General features: G+C 36.7%; 1 protein-coding gene across 1 annotated transcript in view; it reads right to left on the bottom strand.

The window, feature by feature from the left end:
• Positions 1–17,080, bottom strand: part of CSMD3 (CUB and Sushi multiple domains 3) — a gene marked incomplete at its 5' end in the record, with an annotated part of 1,439,134 nt that overhangs the window by 32,955 nt on the left and 1,389,099 nt on the right. Inside the window, 4 exons of the mRNA XM_007955674.2 lie at positions 4,549–4,622; positions 5,979–6,152; positions 6,692–6,865; positions 7,822–8,043. Coding sequence (XP_007953865.2) covers positions 4,549–4,622; positions 5,979–6,152; positions 6,692–6,865; positions 7,822–8,043 — 644 coding nt within the window. The remainder of the gene's footprint in view (positions 1–4,548; positions 4,623–5,978; positions 6,153–6,691; positions 6,866–7,821; positions 8,044–17,080) is intronic.

Below are 17,080 nucleotides of genomic sequence, written 5' to 3'. Positions count from 1 at the left end.
GCTATGAGTCGGAAACGACTCGACGGCACTTAACAACAACAACAACAACATTAACTTGGTGGATAAAGATCTCCATAACTTGGCCACTGACCATCTCTCTGGTGTGACCATTAACCACTTACTATTTCTCAAATTGTGCCCAGGTAGTAATAGAATTTTTGTAGTTCTCTAAATGTATGCATCTTCTCATACTGTTGTTCCTTCCTGGAATGCCTTTCCCTTAAGTCTTTTCCTATCTTTTTCTTACACTAAAATACTTCATTTAAATATCATCTCTAGAAAGCCTTCCTTGTAGCATCAGGTTATAAAAATTGTCCCTTTTATGTGCTTCCTTAGCAGCACTTGCCAATGTCATCACCTGTCATATAAAATCACCTATTGCGCCATCTATGTCTCTTACCCACACACCAAGTTGTTAGCTTCTCTAGCCAGGGACTATGTATTACCCACCTTCATGCACCCAGAGCTTAGCAAAATACCATGAACATGTTGACTCAACTAAAGGAATGATGACTAATAAAATAATTTAATATAAAATTATTTGATTGCTTAGCTTAAAAATATTTAACTGGCTATCAGTTTCCTAAACGAGTCTGGTTGCACAGGGGTAAGGAATTAGGCTGACAACCAGAAGGTCAGTGGTTCAAATCCACCAGCTACTCCATGGAAGGAATATAAGGCAATTTACTTCCATAAAGATTTACAGCCTTGGAAACCCTATGGGGGTTGCTATGATTTGGAATTGAGTTTCTTAAGGTACAAGGGTATCTTGCCCTTAATTCAGACAATATAATATTAAATCATTAATTTGCTCTTTGAAATGAAAATTTAGGTTATTTTAACAAACTTCTTTATAAGTCAAAATACTATTATTACAGATTTTGGGAAACATGTTGGGTTACATACACTTTTTATGCTTTATTTTTTTTCCTCATCTCTATTAGTTCCTTTGAAGTCAACATAAGTATTGCTTTAGATATTAACCAGATGTTGTAGAATTATATTTCAAAATTTCCTATATACTACTAACACCTTCAATTCAGTAGCAAGCAAAGTTTTTGTCAAGTTTGCAAACAATGCAACAATGCAACACACTGCCATGGAGTCAGATCCTACTCATAGCAACCGCTCCTTGGGTTTCCGAGGCAGTATCCCTATGGAAGTAGATTGCCTGATCTTCCTTCCAAGGAGTGGCTGGTGGGTTTGAACTGCCAGACTTCTGGTTAGCAGTCAAATGCCTTAAGCACTCCACCAACAGAGCTCTTGTCTTTGGTGTCCTATCTTTAAAAAACTATTTTACATTTGTATTTCTACATTGTTCATACTAAATACTTTAAGTCAAATGCCTTAGGCACTATGCTACCAGAGCTCCTTTAGGAAAGGTAAATTGAGGTAGCTTTTATTAAAATATATACATAAATTGAGATTAATAAAATTCAATTAGAAAAGCAAGATCACAAAATAAAGGGATAATGATTAGTGCACCCCCCCCCCAATTTAACACCTAGATTCCACAGCCCCACCAATGTACTCAGCCCTTCTCAGCTGAGGCCTGAGAACCGGAACTTTTAACTACTCTGATCAGTAACTGATTAAGCCTCTCTTACTACCTTCCCGGGGAGAGTCAAGAGACTTGCACTTTAAACCTCAAGAGCTGCTTGTTGACTCTTACGTGGGTCCTAATTGGCCCTAGTCAACGACTCTCCAATAATCCTGAGCTCTCCCTCTCCTTGCTAGGTGGTGAGGGATATTGAGTACAAAAACTCACTCAGGTCCCTCAGGCAGCTCACTCCTTCGACTCCCGGGGCATCACTTCTGTTAGAACCCAGGGCACAGAGCTCAATAAAGCCATGTGCTGTGAACTTGTCAGCCACCGCACTTTACAGTGAGTTGCTCGAGCAAAAAGCCTTGTTCATCTTATTTGTCAGCTCCTTCCCAGAGTCCTGCCCTCCTGGGTGACACTGTGGGCACTTGCAGTAATTGTCAGTGACAACAGTTACTGTTAAGATGAGAGCAAAGCATTTTCACTGACGGAGCATCAACTTTGGATCTGAATTACCTGATTTAATGGGGGAAAAAAAAGGATTTCAAGGTTAGGCAATCTATTTCCTTAGTGATACCGCCTCAGAAACCCCAGGAGGGGTCACTATGAGTCCGGTCCGACTCAATGGCACATAACAACAACAACAACAATAAAAAAATAATCAGAATGTTTTAACCAGAAAAATTTGGGTATTTATGGCATCTTGCTTTTAAATTCAGGCCATGGTATTCATCATTTAAAGGTAACGAAACACTGTGTAACATGTTAGCCTCGCTCAATGCATGCTAAATTTAATTATAAACTGGAAATCGTACGTAATCATCATGATCATTTTGATACAGTTAAATATCTTATTGTTAAATATCAGAGTAAAATCATTTTATTGCTATAATGACTTCATGTTAACAAGCCCTAAATCCTCCTCCAAAGCTTAGAGCTCAATTAAAAGAGTGAAACACTTAGTGAAATTGTATGCCTGGCATTGACTCTGCAATTAATATAGTTGTTGCATGAATAATTTTGGTAGCTTCTCCCATCACCCCCAATCTATCCTTGGCCAAAAATTGTTTCAATTTACAATGTTTTGGATAAAAAGACAAATTATGTTGAATTTTTTTTTCCAACCATAGGGTTTTTGTCACAACTAGCAATAGGTGATATATCCTTATGTTACTAAACTCCATATATGTTCAACAATCTACTATATAAATCTATGTAGGGAAAGAGTAAATGAATGAACAAGTTAAATAGAAAATTAAGAAAGTGATTTGAGTGTCTCTACAATTCCTAACTTTGAACTACTTCTTACCCATTCCAGAGATAGGCTTTCTATCGCTGTCTCTTTACATCATAACTCACTATTCTTAGCTACCAGATTAAACCAGGGGTGAATCACAAGCTAAAACATTCAAATTTTCTCTCCATAAATTTGGAACTGAGATTGAGATAATTAATCACTTTCTATACATTCATGAAATGTAAATAGAAGTGAGACCCCTCGGACATATGGCAAATCTGCAGAAAGAGACAAATGAAACAGGTAAACAGAAGTGAAAAAGAACAAGCATTCCTGTGCAGTCCCTGGATTCCAGGCTTGATTAATCTAATTCAGATCCCTTCTCTTGTGGTCCTGGACAAACCCACCCTTGGTTAGGAGAGCCTTTAGGTTTAAGCTAATTCAATATAGTTTCTTTTAAAGCAAGCAAGACTTTTTCTCAACTGATAAAGTTGCTTATCTCAGTCAGAATTAGATGTTATATTTAAGGCAGGGAGAATGATTCGATTCATTTTACTGCATGAGTGTTCTGGGTTCTGTCTTAATCTTTTCTATTTCTACTGTCTTAAACACTTTTCACAATAAGGGACTAATATTCTTAGGAGAGTCAGCTTGATTTAGTGCAAACAGTAACATCAAAACTCTGCATTTTGCATGGATATTGTCACTGAATTGCTCTCTGAGCAAGGCAAAATACATTTTTTTTCCAGCTTCTTTCTCTGTATGATTGAGGACTAATTCTGTTTAACTAGTTGTCCATTTCCAGAAATTAGATAAATTGATAAGAAGCTTTTATGAATTTAAGAATGTAAACTTCCCTTAAAACACATATAATGGATACTGAGACATTCTTTTACATTTTGATGTTCTATGGACAAGACAGGCAAACTGGACAAAGTGGAAACACTATCAAAATGCTGTTCATACTGTGCCTGAACTGTAGATAAATGGAAACTATTTTTAGCAAAAAAATATGGCACCTTTGATGAGCACTTTCTTTAGAAATTGGTGTCCTTCAGGTTCACACTGAATTTCACACAGAAGAGCACAATTTGGAACACTGCCGAACAAGGCAATAGGGTAATGTGTAAATTGGCTATTTCCTTTTGGAATCAGTATGCATTTTGGCTACCCTTAGACTCCTGTAACAGAAAACTGGCTGAATCTCTAAATAAAATCTAAATTGGAAATAGAGAGAACAAGAAACTCAACCACACATGACTGGGCATGCTAAAGAATTCTAATATAACAATGCAACTATGCATTGTGTAATAATAGACTATGGTTAAATTATTTTCTCAGAAATTTCTTACATCAATGACAATGTTTGAGAAAATATTTTAGTCTTACATACAATTATTGGCTTCCTGAATAACCACATTTTCACACATTTACCATTTCTTTGTCTCAGAAGTTGTACCTTTAACCCTGGTACCCCTAAGTTGCTATAGGGTTCATTCATTCACTCCATTCCAGTGCTCACTGCTATCCCTATATGTTCTCTCTTCGTATCCTTAGTTGGTTAGTTTATTTTCTTAAAGCATATTTTCATCTTCCAATTTCCTTTTCCTCTCATTTATTTGTTGCCTTGTACCTTATTATGTGTCTGTGAGTGCAGATAAATGTGATCTTTTTCTGTATGTGCCAACAGGAGTATATGTACATGAACCATAGAAGCTTTCTGATTCATTTTTTATAGTAAATATAAATATTTCTCTCAAGTACTCACTTGAAATCCAAATGTATTGTTCTGAGACCCATGCCGTGGCACTCCTGGGTTATCACATGAAGTACGGGTGGGTTCTAAAATTAAGATTAAAAACATATTATTTCTTATAATTTGTAGTCAATATATTCATCTTAGGAGCTCTGGTAGCATAGTGCCTAAGGCACTTGACTGCCCACCAGAAGGCTGGTGGTTCAAATCCACCAGCCACTCCTCAGAAGGAAGGTTGGGCAATCTACTTCCATAGTGATACTGCCTCAGAAACACAAGGAGGGGTCGCTATGAGTCAGGTCTGACTCGACGGCACACAACAACAACAACATATTCATCTTATACAAAACTTAAATGATCTAGTGTTTAATGTATGGATCCCAGGTAAAAATAAAGAATGTCAATCTGATGGTAATAGTGTCTGGAATAATATCTCTAATGGTATTTAATACTATCTTTCCAAGGAAAGAAGCCTGCTCAACCTGAAGTGAGAAATTTAGGTAGACTGAATATTACATGATTTATGTAATTCTCAAACTTTCAACCCCTCTAGTATTAAATCACTTGATACCCAACTATCTCTCAGGATGCAACGTTAAGGAAAAATGAAGGGTATGGAAGAACACATTCATAAACCATTTGCTCAAAGAGACAGTTAAACCACACTATCAGGTAGGGTAATATTCCTCTGAAGGACTGAATATATTTTTCATAACCAAAAAAAACAAACTCACTGCCATTGAGTCGGCACCAACTCAGAGCAACCCCTCTTTGGGTTTCCAAGGCGGTATCACTGCAGACAACAACATCACTATGGAAGTAGATTGCCCAGCCTTCCTTCCGAGTGTCTTGTGGGTTTGAACCGCCAGCCTTCTGGTTAGCAGTCAAATGCCTTAGGCACTATGCCACCAGAGCCAAGATTAATTGTTTGTGTTCTTCACTGACACTGTAGTAGATGCAGGCATTAGGAATATTCCAGATAGGGACAGTAGTTTTTAAATTGGCTCATTTGTATGAGAACTTATTTGATTACCTTACTAAATGTGGCATTTAATTTCAGGATTATAGAAATGTACTCACAGTCATTTTGAAATCAATATATCTTTAGATGTTTGGAACAAATTTAATTTCATATGAATATGCTCTATTAACTATGCAGATCTATACAAACGTTAGAGAATATTAATGTTATCAACCTGATAGCTTATTTTATTTTTCATTTTTTTTTATTAATAAGAAAATTATTTCAAGTGTTTCCTCTGGGTTTTTAAATAAGCGATATTTTTAAATATTAATTTCAGCACTCTCTAGTTGTTCTATACTTTACAATTCTTTTTCATATTTATACACTACAGTGAATAGGATAAATAAAAGCATTAAATGATGCCACTATCTATGACTTCCACAATTACTGAGCATAATCAAACTTTAATTAATATTACCTATGCAGTGAGGAGACGAACCACTCCAAGTGCCATCTGCTTGACATATTTTGGTGCTTGATCCCACCAATATGAAAGGAGAATTGCAGCTGAATGAAACCTCAGACTGGTAGATAAAGCTTTTCCCTTCCCTTCTTCCTTGGGCAGGTATACCAGGGTCACCACAAAACTTTGCTATAAGTTGGAGAAAGACATTTGTAGAAATGATTTAGGCTTCCATAGAAAAAATACTTTAGCAAATGATGACACCTTTGATTTTGCAATGTCAAGTTTAGAATCATTATTATAGCAATGCCATTGTAAGAACTTGATTTGAATGAACTTGCAAAAGTGACGTGGATTTATTGCAGAAAGAGATTTTGGCACATATTACAGAGAATTCTGCTAAGATAAATTATAAATAGATATGAATAAATGTCCAACATTATAATTTATCTAAAAGTCTCTTAATTTTGAGTAATAATTTTGGAAAAATATGAAATCTATAAATGTACCAGTTCAGCCTAAAATTTGAAGTCAGAGCAGAAAAAACATGACTGGATTTTGTGAAATGTAGCTAAGTTAGTAATGATTTTTCTTTGAATTTAAATTAAGCATTCAAAAAAGTTTATTCTATCAAAATTTTTTAATTTAAATAACACTATTCTTGGTGAAATAACTCTAAGAGAGGGAAGATGAGGAAACATACATTAAAGTACAGAAATGATACATACGTAAGCATTGTGGTACTTCCCCACTCCATGTTCCATTCCCTACACAGGTCAAAACAGCAGGAAAAGATAGTTCATAGCCTGGAGAACAGATGTAGCTAATACTAAAGCCCCAGTCGAAATTTGTTCCTTCCAACCTTCCATTAGAGATCTGGGGAGGAGTTGGGCAGGTAACAGCTGCAATTACATTAAAAGTGATTAGACGCAGCTGTTCAAATATCCTGGGTGTAAAAAAATATATATATCATTAGAAGAAACATATGTGCTAATTTAACCTTTTGGAGGACAATATGGTGTGACACATTTTATTCTCCTGGTAGCATTCCTGAAACGTCCCCAAAATTAATCCCTAAGGATGCTACTATTTCTTGGCAACATAATGGCTACTAGTTGTCAGAGATCCCCTTATAAAATAGCAAGCTACCTGACATCTAATAATAGAGGGGGACCTTCTATCCAGTATACTGTAACTGATAAATTATTGTTATTATTGTTAGTGTAAAAGTATTTTCCAATGACCTTTAAACCAACTGAAGAGCTATGCCTCCTTGGTTTCCCAGGCAGTATCACTATGGAAGTAGATTGCCCAACCTTCCTTCTGAGGAGTGGCTGGTGGGTTTGAACAACCAGCCTTTGATTAGCAGTCAAATGCCTTAGGCACTAGGCCACCAGAGCTCCTTGAGAAAAACAGTAGTTCTATAATTTCACATGATCGTTCCCAAATTACAGAAATTTTTCTCCTCACACTTTCAATGACTTCATTCAAGTGAGTCACAAAGTAAAGTTATGAATTATTAAGATCATGCTCTCTTCTAAATAATTATCAATGAATGTAAGTAATAATGGTGACTATATATGAGAATAAATGATATTTTATTTTTGGCTGAATTAAAGTACACTTCCATATTAATAATAAGATACAATGTATTTGTGGAAATATTTTTAAATCTTACATGTAGTATGTGTGGTTTAAAATAAAAATTACAGCAGGTATTATTTTTAATACTAGGCAAAATAAAACTGAGTGCAGAAAACACTATTTAAATTTATTTTAAATTTGACTATAAAGAATAAAGTTATATGTGAAAGTTGTTACTTATAAATATTGAAGAAATATTGAATAAATATCTCACCTCTGCAAGTTGGCAGTACTCCACTCCATGTGCCATTAGTTGTACAAGTCCTGATTCTGGAACCATTCAATTCCATTGTATAGCCTGGCTGGCACATGTAAGAAACATTTTGTCCAACCACATAATCATCTCCATATCTTAGTCCATTGGCTGGTATACCTGGGTCTCCACAACTGATTACTATCAGTATTGGATGAGAAGAGCAGATGGTTAATGTGGCATCTATTTAATAGAGAAGAGTAATAAGCATATGGCATGCCTAATATACAAATAGGAAAAAATAATTATTATGTTCATTTTTAGTCATAAAACATAAGCATGTTAAAACCATATATTGGTAGTTCCTGATTATGGTCAGGTGTGCTTGTTACAGATTCTATACATCTGGTTCAGAAAATATCATTTAGACCCTGAAAAAGCTATGATGTAGGGAATGCTGATACTGTAAGTTCTTTGAAACTGCATTCCATGACATTAGAGAAATCATCCTATAGAAGCATGATTCTTGACATACCATTTGAGGTCTGTATTCCTATATTTAGGAGCTCTGGTAGCATAGTGCCTAAGGCATTTGACTGCTAACCAGAAGCCTGGTGGTTCAAACCCACCAGCCACTCCTCAGAAGGAAGGTTGGGCAATCTACTTCATAGTGATACTGCCTCAGCAACCCAAGGAGGGGTCATTATGAGTTGGGGCCTGACTCGATGGCACATAACAACAACAACAACATCATTCCCACATTTAGGAGCCTTGGTGGGTTAAGTGCTGGGCTGCTAAGTGAAATGTGCATGGTTCAAGCCCACCAAGTGTTCCACAGGAAGATGTGGCTGTCTGCTTCTGAAAAGATTTACAGCCTTGGAAACCTCCTGGGCTCAATTCTATTCTGTCCTATAGGGTCACTATGAGTTGAAATCGACTCAGTGGCTATGGGTTTGGTTATTGGTTTGTATACCCATATTTAAAATCAACAACAACAACAAAAAAAAACAGAACAAAACAAAACGCTCACCAAGCCTGCTGTTTTCAAGGATTCCTATTCATTGTAATCCCATGTATCACAGGGCAGAGCTGCTTCATGGTGTTTTCTTGGCTGTCATCTCCATGGAAGCAGATCACTGGGCCTTTTTTCCAAAGTGCTATTGGGTAGGTTTGAACTGCCAACCTTAAGGCCTATATATGGCCACTGAAATCCCCACTTTATCTGACTTGTTGCACATTGTCACACAACTAGATATCATAAAATGTTTTTATCAAAACAATGCTAGGTCAAAAGCAAAATTTTTTATTGGATAAATAATAAACTAATGAACGATAAACTGTAAATTTAGTATATACATGATGAGCTAAATAATTGTAGAGCCCGGTGCAGAATGAAATTTTAGGCCTGGTTCTCAGGGACAGGGGAGATTGATTTCAATCTCCCCTTTCCATGAGATCATTGGTAACCCACAATTGAAAAGCAAGTACAAAAAGAGTAAATTCTTCTCTGGGTGGTTGGGTAGGTGACAAGCCTTGCTTAGTAACTTGCCAAACATATCATGACACTGTGAAACCACATGAATCCTAATCATCCCCTTGCTGTTCCAAGGCCACAACAAGGTGACGAGGACAATGTTCCAATGGAGGATTACCCTTGATGATGCAATATGATCGACCCTCAGGGTACAGAGTGCTAGCATCTGGACAGGAGTGGCATGGAAGAGGCCTGGCAGGACAAGAGGTAACAAGGGCTAGGGAGCAAGAGGCTTGGAACCCATTCCAGGAATGCCAGGCAATGGGATCACACATGAACTGAGCTTTAGTGTTTAGTACATGCCCCACTGTCCCGTCAAACTTCATCTACCAAAGACAAATTAACAGATAAATTTATGAAGAATTTTAAGATGGTGATCACAGAGTATTAAACCAAGCCTGGAATACCTCTGACCATAAGATCCTATCACGTTCACTTGATAACCTGGCCTTAATCACATAGATAGATACACCTTAAGTTAAGATGTATCACAAAAGCATTTCAGAAACTTGAGAAAGCATAAGAAATAAAAGCTACACTAAGTATGGCTTTTAATAATAAAATATAATAGAAATTTTATATGTGTATATGTATATATAAAAGATACAAATGCTAGGTTTTTGGTGGTGCATGATTTAAGCATGATTTGGGCTAAAGGCTTTCTGACAGCTAAGAGAATAGCAAAACTAGAAATTTACACTGTATTCTTTTCCGGAGATAGCATTTAGCATATTTGTCTTTTAACACACTGAACCTTCTTTGCTGACATAAAGGTAAGTAATTTCACCAGGTAAATCTGGATAATATTCTTGAAAAAAACCTAATTCTCAGGATTTTGGAGGTGGAGGGTTAAAGGTTAAGTTTTGATTCAGGCATGGAAGATTTTAATAGTGCTCAAATTGCACGGTATTTTAATTTATTATTAAAACTATGAATTTCAAGATTCTTTTCATATTATTCTAATGTGTTGAGGCTAAGAAGTTTTACGACCATGAATAGTGGCATTTAAATTAAGAACAATATTCAGGGCAGTGCACCTGATAATCCTTGGTGCCCTTGGGACATTTTGCTGAAATCATATTCCTGGAGTGTTTCTATCTGACTTCTAATTAGAGTTTTTTATACAGGATGATTTTTCTTCCTGTGATTACTGATGAAGGGAACATCTTTTTTTCAATAACATAACTGAAGTTAGGTAGAAAATCTAGTACCACTACTGACTTACCAGGGGTATCTCATTTCCACTCCACAGTTTAAAATTTCATGAGCATATAAATATCTGGATAAGCTTTCAATTTACTTTATTTTTATGTTATTTTACGTTTTTAACTTAGAGTCCTAATTAGGAATAAGAAATATTAGAGAGAACACCTACAAACTGCTGTTATATGCAGGCAGTGCTTTACCGATTGAATTAGAATTTTGGCAAGAAAGAACAGCTAGCCGGGCTGTAAGGAGAAGATGTGGAGACGCAGCTACCAAGAGAGGACAGAGGGTTTATTTACAGACGCACTGGGAAAGAGTTCATGTCTCATGGCCTATCGTGAATGAAACATCTGACAATAAAAGCTTCAGAATGGTTGGTTTGGTGGTTTCCTAATGAAGTAAAGGCCAGTCAAAGAGGCAGTTTCCAATAGCAACAGTCTTTGTAAACAGCACCTGCTCCACAAGCTAATCCATTCACTACCAGCTTGTTTCCAACAACAAAAAGAGGCTTTTGGTCTCTTAGGCAAAGGCTTAAGAACAGTAGCTCATTAAGGTTTCACCCTAGTTTTCAGAGATATCAGTGCATGGAAGCAAGAGGCTGTGGTTTCATCGCAAGAAAATCTTTTGTAAGCTCACCAAAATCCCTAAGTACACATCATACCCACCACACACACACACACACACACACACAGCACACTCTAAGCATACAATAAACTCCATGAAGGCAAATATTTCATTTCTGTTTTGCCCTGTTATATTCTCAGAGAATCAATTCTAGTACAGGTATCCTTATAGGAGATTACATAAGTATTTGTTTAAAGGATGATGTGCATAAATGATTAGCTTAAATTTTTAAACATTTGAAAATTATTTTAAAAATTTTATTTTACTTTGTGAGAGGTTTTCTCATGAGCTGCTATCATGTATCTGATGAACACATAACATCACTCATTACAATATCTAAGAAGATAATCTCTACAATGAGAGTAAAATAGGTAAGTGTTGTAACACTAGTCAATCTAAGCCACTTCAATGCTACTTTCTCTTTTAACTAATATTTAAGACATTTTTAATTGTAATCCATATAAATCCATATAACTTATTTTTAATGATATAATATTTCATTATGTGGATACATGCAATATAATTTATAACCAACCTCCTTTTGACTGCTGTTTGAATTTTCCAAAGTTTTCCTATTACAAAGTATTGAATATGCATAGAATATGCTTGCACAAGCATCATATGTTTTTCTAGGCTTGTAACTTCAAGCCCAGAATAGAGTCCTATTGTAGCAGGATGAAATTCCAGAAAGGCAGTCAAACCATTCCCCTAATAATTGTCCCAATTTTAAGTAATTTTTCAATTCAAATGTTGGTTTCCCTTTTTGATCCCACTAAAGTAGGATTTCTCCACTTTAACCTCAGCACAATTGACATTTGGGGGTGGTAAGGCTGGAAGATGGGGCAATCTACTTCCGTAGTGATACTGCCTTGGAAACCCAAGGACGGGTCACTATGGGTCAGGTCCAACTCAAAGGCACATAACAGCAACAACAACACAAGGCTTTGTTCTGGAAGACTGACACATGTGTTGTAGGAAATTTAGCAGTATCCCTGCCCTCTACCTGCCAACAGCATCCCCTATAAAAATATCTCCAGACGTTGTCAAATATCTCCTAGGGATCAAATTTAACCCCGGTTTAGGATCACTGTACAAAGAGATAGCTCTTAGCCTTGATGAGGCTTAAATATTTCTTGTCTTTAACCTACTTATTTCCATGATGGGACACCATCTAGCCCTCTTGTGTCATACTAGTCCCATGTCCCTGACCTAGTTCTCTGCAAGATGTAAAAATAAAATAAAATAAAACTGAAAATTTTCTGGTTTGCTATTAAGGTCCAGTTTGGACGATGCCTATGCTAGTTATCTGGAACAAAACCTTTAAGAGTCGCTCATTAACACGACCTGGTTAAGTATGCTGTCCTGGCCCAAATGAACAAGACCTGCCGGATGCAAGCTTCAGAATTTTGGAAGCAGAAGTCCTGACAAGCAGGAAAAAAAAAAATTACGTTGGAACATGAACGAACATGTTTCCTTTTAGACCTGAAAGGGAATCCTTACTCCATTTCAGGGCTTACCACAAAGTCCCTGAGACAGTGTCATCTTTGCAGAGGGCAGTCCTATGTGCTCTAGGTACCAGAGGTGGTGCCCCCTGTTAGACACTGAAAGGTGATCATCTCCATATAATTGATATCCTAAAGTGTTTTAATGCTGATAGTAACCCCTGTATTTTTTTAATGAGTGTTTACTTGTGCTTAGTTTTTAGATCTTTTCTCTCTCTGTCTGAACATGACAGAAAAGAATATTACCAAATCGTTTAAATCATACTCCCGCTTTGAGCTGTCTGGTATTTCAGCAAAAATCTTTTTCTTCCAGGTTGGCTCATTCTGTGGATGTTTCTAAACACAAGTGATCTCTGCAAAGTGTGCATGATATTCAAATGCATAGTCCAAATTCCATGATACATTGTTTTACCTTCTTATAAGAAAATGAGTCAGTTTGGGGAAGTATAACAGTCCTGCATTGGCAGTGGGTTTGATGAGAACCCATGTGGAGTTGCAGAAGGAAGGTAGTCTGGGAAGTCTCCCTCCTTGTAGAACTTATTTTTTAGAGATAGATTAATTAAATGAGGAATTTATCAAACTCATTTATAATCTGAACCTGGTTGAGTAATAGCAGGTATATGTCCTGTGAGAAAAATATTCTCTTCTACCAACATCTCTACTATGGACAGATATAGGTATTACCACCTTTTATTAAACTATGTTCATCCCTAAAATGCCCCTGACAATTGTTAAAATTAATAAGGCAAATCACAGCTGATCCAGCTGCACATATGATTAGACTAAGGTTGTTAAAGAAAGACATGTTTCTGTGTGCAAAAAGGCATATTTGCAAATCAACCTGTGGGGAAACTCTCAAAGTACAAAAATGCTAGAGTGTCAAAGTTTCTTCACTGGCCAGTGAGATATTAGAGAGCAGAGAACTTAATTATTGAACACTCTAACCTCAGTGCCTGGCAAAATGCAACCTTCCTTCCGAGGAGAAGCTGGTGGGTTTGGACCACCAGCCTTCTGGTTAGCAGTCAAATGCCTTAGGCACTATGCCACCAGAGCTCCTCAATGATGGTTTAGGTAAATAATTTTTTCTATTAACTGAATCTATAAGAAGTTCAACTACATCATATACCCAGAGTTTTCTCTCTAGTTCATATTAAAAGTTTTAACAAAACTTATAATAAGAATAATATATAATCCTATAATAAAAAAAAAAGTTCAAGCTATTAAAAAATATTCTGAATACTGGCTCATTCCTTTGATTTATGCTACATAGGACACTCTAGTTTGTCCAAGGATAACTCACTGAGGGAGGGAAAAAAAAAAAAGCACTTGGAGTGACCAAAATTTAATACGAAATTGAAAAAAAAATTCAAATAGATTCCTTTTCTTCATATTTCACCTTTATCATACCACTCTAAAGAGTATAATTTTTCAACTATATTTCAAAGGCTTTATTTATTTTCTCAAGTGCCTCTTTTAATTGGTATTTTTGAAAATATAGCAGACTATTATTGACCCAGCTAATATGGTAAATTAAAATATTCTAGATATCAAATGAATTGTACTAATTAATTTTCTTAGATAAAGTATAATGGAAAATGTTTTCAAAATAAGCAATATATCTATTGCTATTGTCTTCTCATATCACTTAGAAAAATAGGCATATACACCAAGTTGATCAATGCTGTCAATGTGAGAATTGTTTGTTACTGGTCCACAGGATCAAAATCTAAATCAAAGCACATTTTCTTCATTAGTATATTCTTGCTATTAAAAAGAAGAACAAGAAGAAAGAAAGAAAGAAAGAAAGAAGAAAAGTCAGCTGAGCTAAACAGTGTGTTCAGTGACATGGCTGATTCTATTCTGATGAAAGTCTAATTTCTCATTCCAAAAAAAACCAAACTCACTGCCATGGAGTCGGATCCAACTCATAATGACCCTTCCTTGGGTTTCCAAGGCGGTATCTCTAGGGAAGAAGATTACCCAACCTTCCTTCCGAGGAATGGTTGGTGAGTTTGAACCACCAGCCTTCTGGTTAACAGTCAAGTGCCTTAGGCACTATACCACCAGCTCAGCGTTAACTCAGATGAATGCTTTTAGAGGGACAGTGACTTTATTTCAGGACATGTGATACTTATTTTTCTAAATCAGAGAATAAGAAAGCAAAACATGTTTGCTTGTTTATTTTACAAGAGGCTTCCAGAAATAGGTAAAAAAGAGGACAATGTTTTTCCTGTTAGATTCATCTAATTTTCCAACACACCTTAAACAACTCCTCTTTTTAAATGTTCATAATTTACAAGATGCTGCTGTAGTTCTGCTTAATAAATAAAAGCACCATAATTTTTTTGCAGCTTTGTTGTTTTTGCTTAAATTAATATATTATTCTATAAATGAGCAGCTCTGGGGGTGCACCGATTAAATGCTGGGCTGCTGACTGAATGATTGGCAGTTTGAACCCACCAACTGCTCCACAACAGAAAGATGTGACAGTCTGCTTCCATAAATACGTATAGCCTTGAAAAACCTACATGGTAGTTCCACTCTGTCCTTTAGGGTTCCTATGGGTCAGAATTGACTCAATGGCCACAGGATTATTTTGTTTTATTGGTATTTTATACATAAGAGTTAATTTATATGATTTTAAGAATTATAAATAAATGTTCTATGAAGTGAGTAATTTCAGTATAATGCAGAATCTCTACCATACTCTAATTTTCAACCTATCAAGAGGCCAATCAGCTATGAAGTTTTCCTGTAGTAATGGAAGTAATCCGTACTTCATAAGTAATCAGGAAGTTTTATAAAAACTAGTGTCAATTATGAATGCATTAATAAAATTTTATCCTTTGTATTTTCAATTTTAGATTTAGCTAAGAATTCATTATTATCTCTAACATATTATAAAATTAAATTTAATAGCATTAGACTTCTGTGATCCATCTTTCCTCTGGTAAAGAAGTACCTTGGTAAACCTACTGATCCTTTCTTTTTAATTGTAATAAATACAGATAGATAACAAAATACATACTATTTCAACAATCTTCACATGTACAGTTCATTGACATTAAATATGTTCATCATGTTGTTCAACTCTCACTGTTTTTGATTCCCCAGTGCTGCTCTAACAGAAAATACCACAAATGGGTGGCTTTAACAAACAGGAATTTATTCTCTTACAGTTTGTTGTTGTTCTTGTTATGTGCCGTCGAGTCAGCCCCGACTCATAGCGACCCCTCCTTGGGTTTCCGAGGCAGTATCACTACAGAAGTAGGATTGCCCAACCTTCCTTCCGAGGAGTGGCTGGTGGGTTTGAACTGCCAGACTTCTGGTTAGCAGTCAAGTGCCTTAGCCACTATGCTACCAGAGACTTCTTACAGTTTAGGAGGCTGAAAGTCTGAGTTCAAAGTGCCAGCTCTAGGGCCTGGGTGAAAGCCCCTTGACCTCAGACTCAGCTCTGCCTCTTGCCCCTGGCCACTGGAGCTAGAAGCATCTCTTCACTCAAGCAGCTGCAACTGGCTGTGGCTGACAAACCCAAGGTCAACAAGTAGAATGACACAGTCCCAAGATTGTCAAGCAACATGACAGGCTACTATTTCAAGTCCATTAATAGTCCCAAGAACGGCAGATAAAACGGCAGGCCATTGAGATGAAGACTCAGCTACATTCAGGGTTCAAGTGTGCCAAAAAGCTCAGAGGCCTTTCTTAAAGCTGTCTTCTTATATATTGGAAGCAGACCACATCCCTAAGAAAGCTGTTTCAGTAGATTCCACCATGGAGTTGGTTATCAGCCTCATCATGGAGAATACCTACATCCAGCTGCCCAGCCACTCAAATCCAGATCCAGCCAAGTTGGCACATGACCTTCATTGCCACAATTCCACCCTTTGTGAACTTGGCAAGTGAGCACATCTCCTTCACTGGGTGGCTCCAGTCCCCTAGTTAATCTGAGTGGCAACCACACCCCCTTGGCCTGGCAGGCCCTGTTCCTCTGCCTCTTGGGCATAGCAGCCCTGGCCCTTCACTTTTGGGCAACAGACATAACCTTAACCACCACAATCACCATTCCTGAATTATACCATAACAGTCAGTGTCCTATAAGCATTATATCTTCATTTCCCATCTTTGCTCCCTGCCCCTGGTAACCACCAACTGATTATTTTAAGTCACCAGTGTACACTTTAAGGATCCCTGGTGGTTTAGGGTTTAGTTAAGCACTCTTCTACTAACCAAAAGGTCAGTGGTTCAAACCCACCAGCCACTGTTCTGTGGGAGAAATATGTAGCAGTCTGCTTCTGTAAATATGACAGCATTGGAAACTCTATAGGGCAGTTCTACCCATAGGATATACTCTACCTACAACACTATTAAACTGAAAGACAATACAAATATTCAAAAACTGATATAGATATAATTT

Source organism: Orycteropus afer, unplaced genomic scaffold, assembly GCF_000298275.1.
Source record: "Orycteropus afer afer isolate SDZICR_OR568_19922 unplaced genomic scaffold, OryAfe1.0 scaffold00530, whole genome shotgun sequence".
NCBI lineage: Eukaryota > Metazoa > Chordata > Mammalia > Tubulidentata > Orycteropodidae > Orycteropus > Orycteropus afer.
The sequence above is the reverse complement of the archived record's forward strand: the minus strand, read 5'-3'. Positions and strand labels throughout refer to the sequence as shown.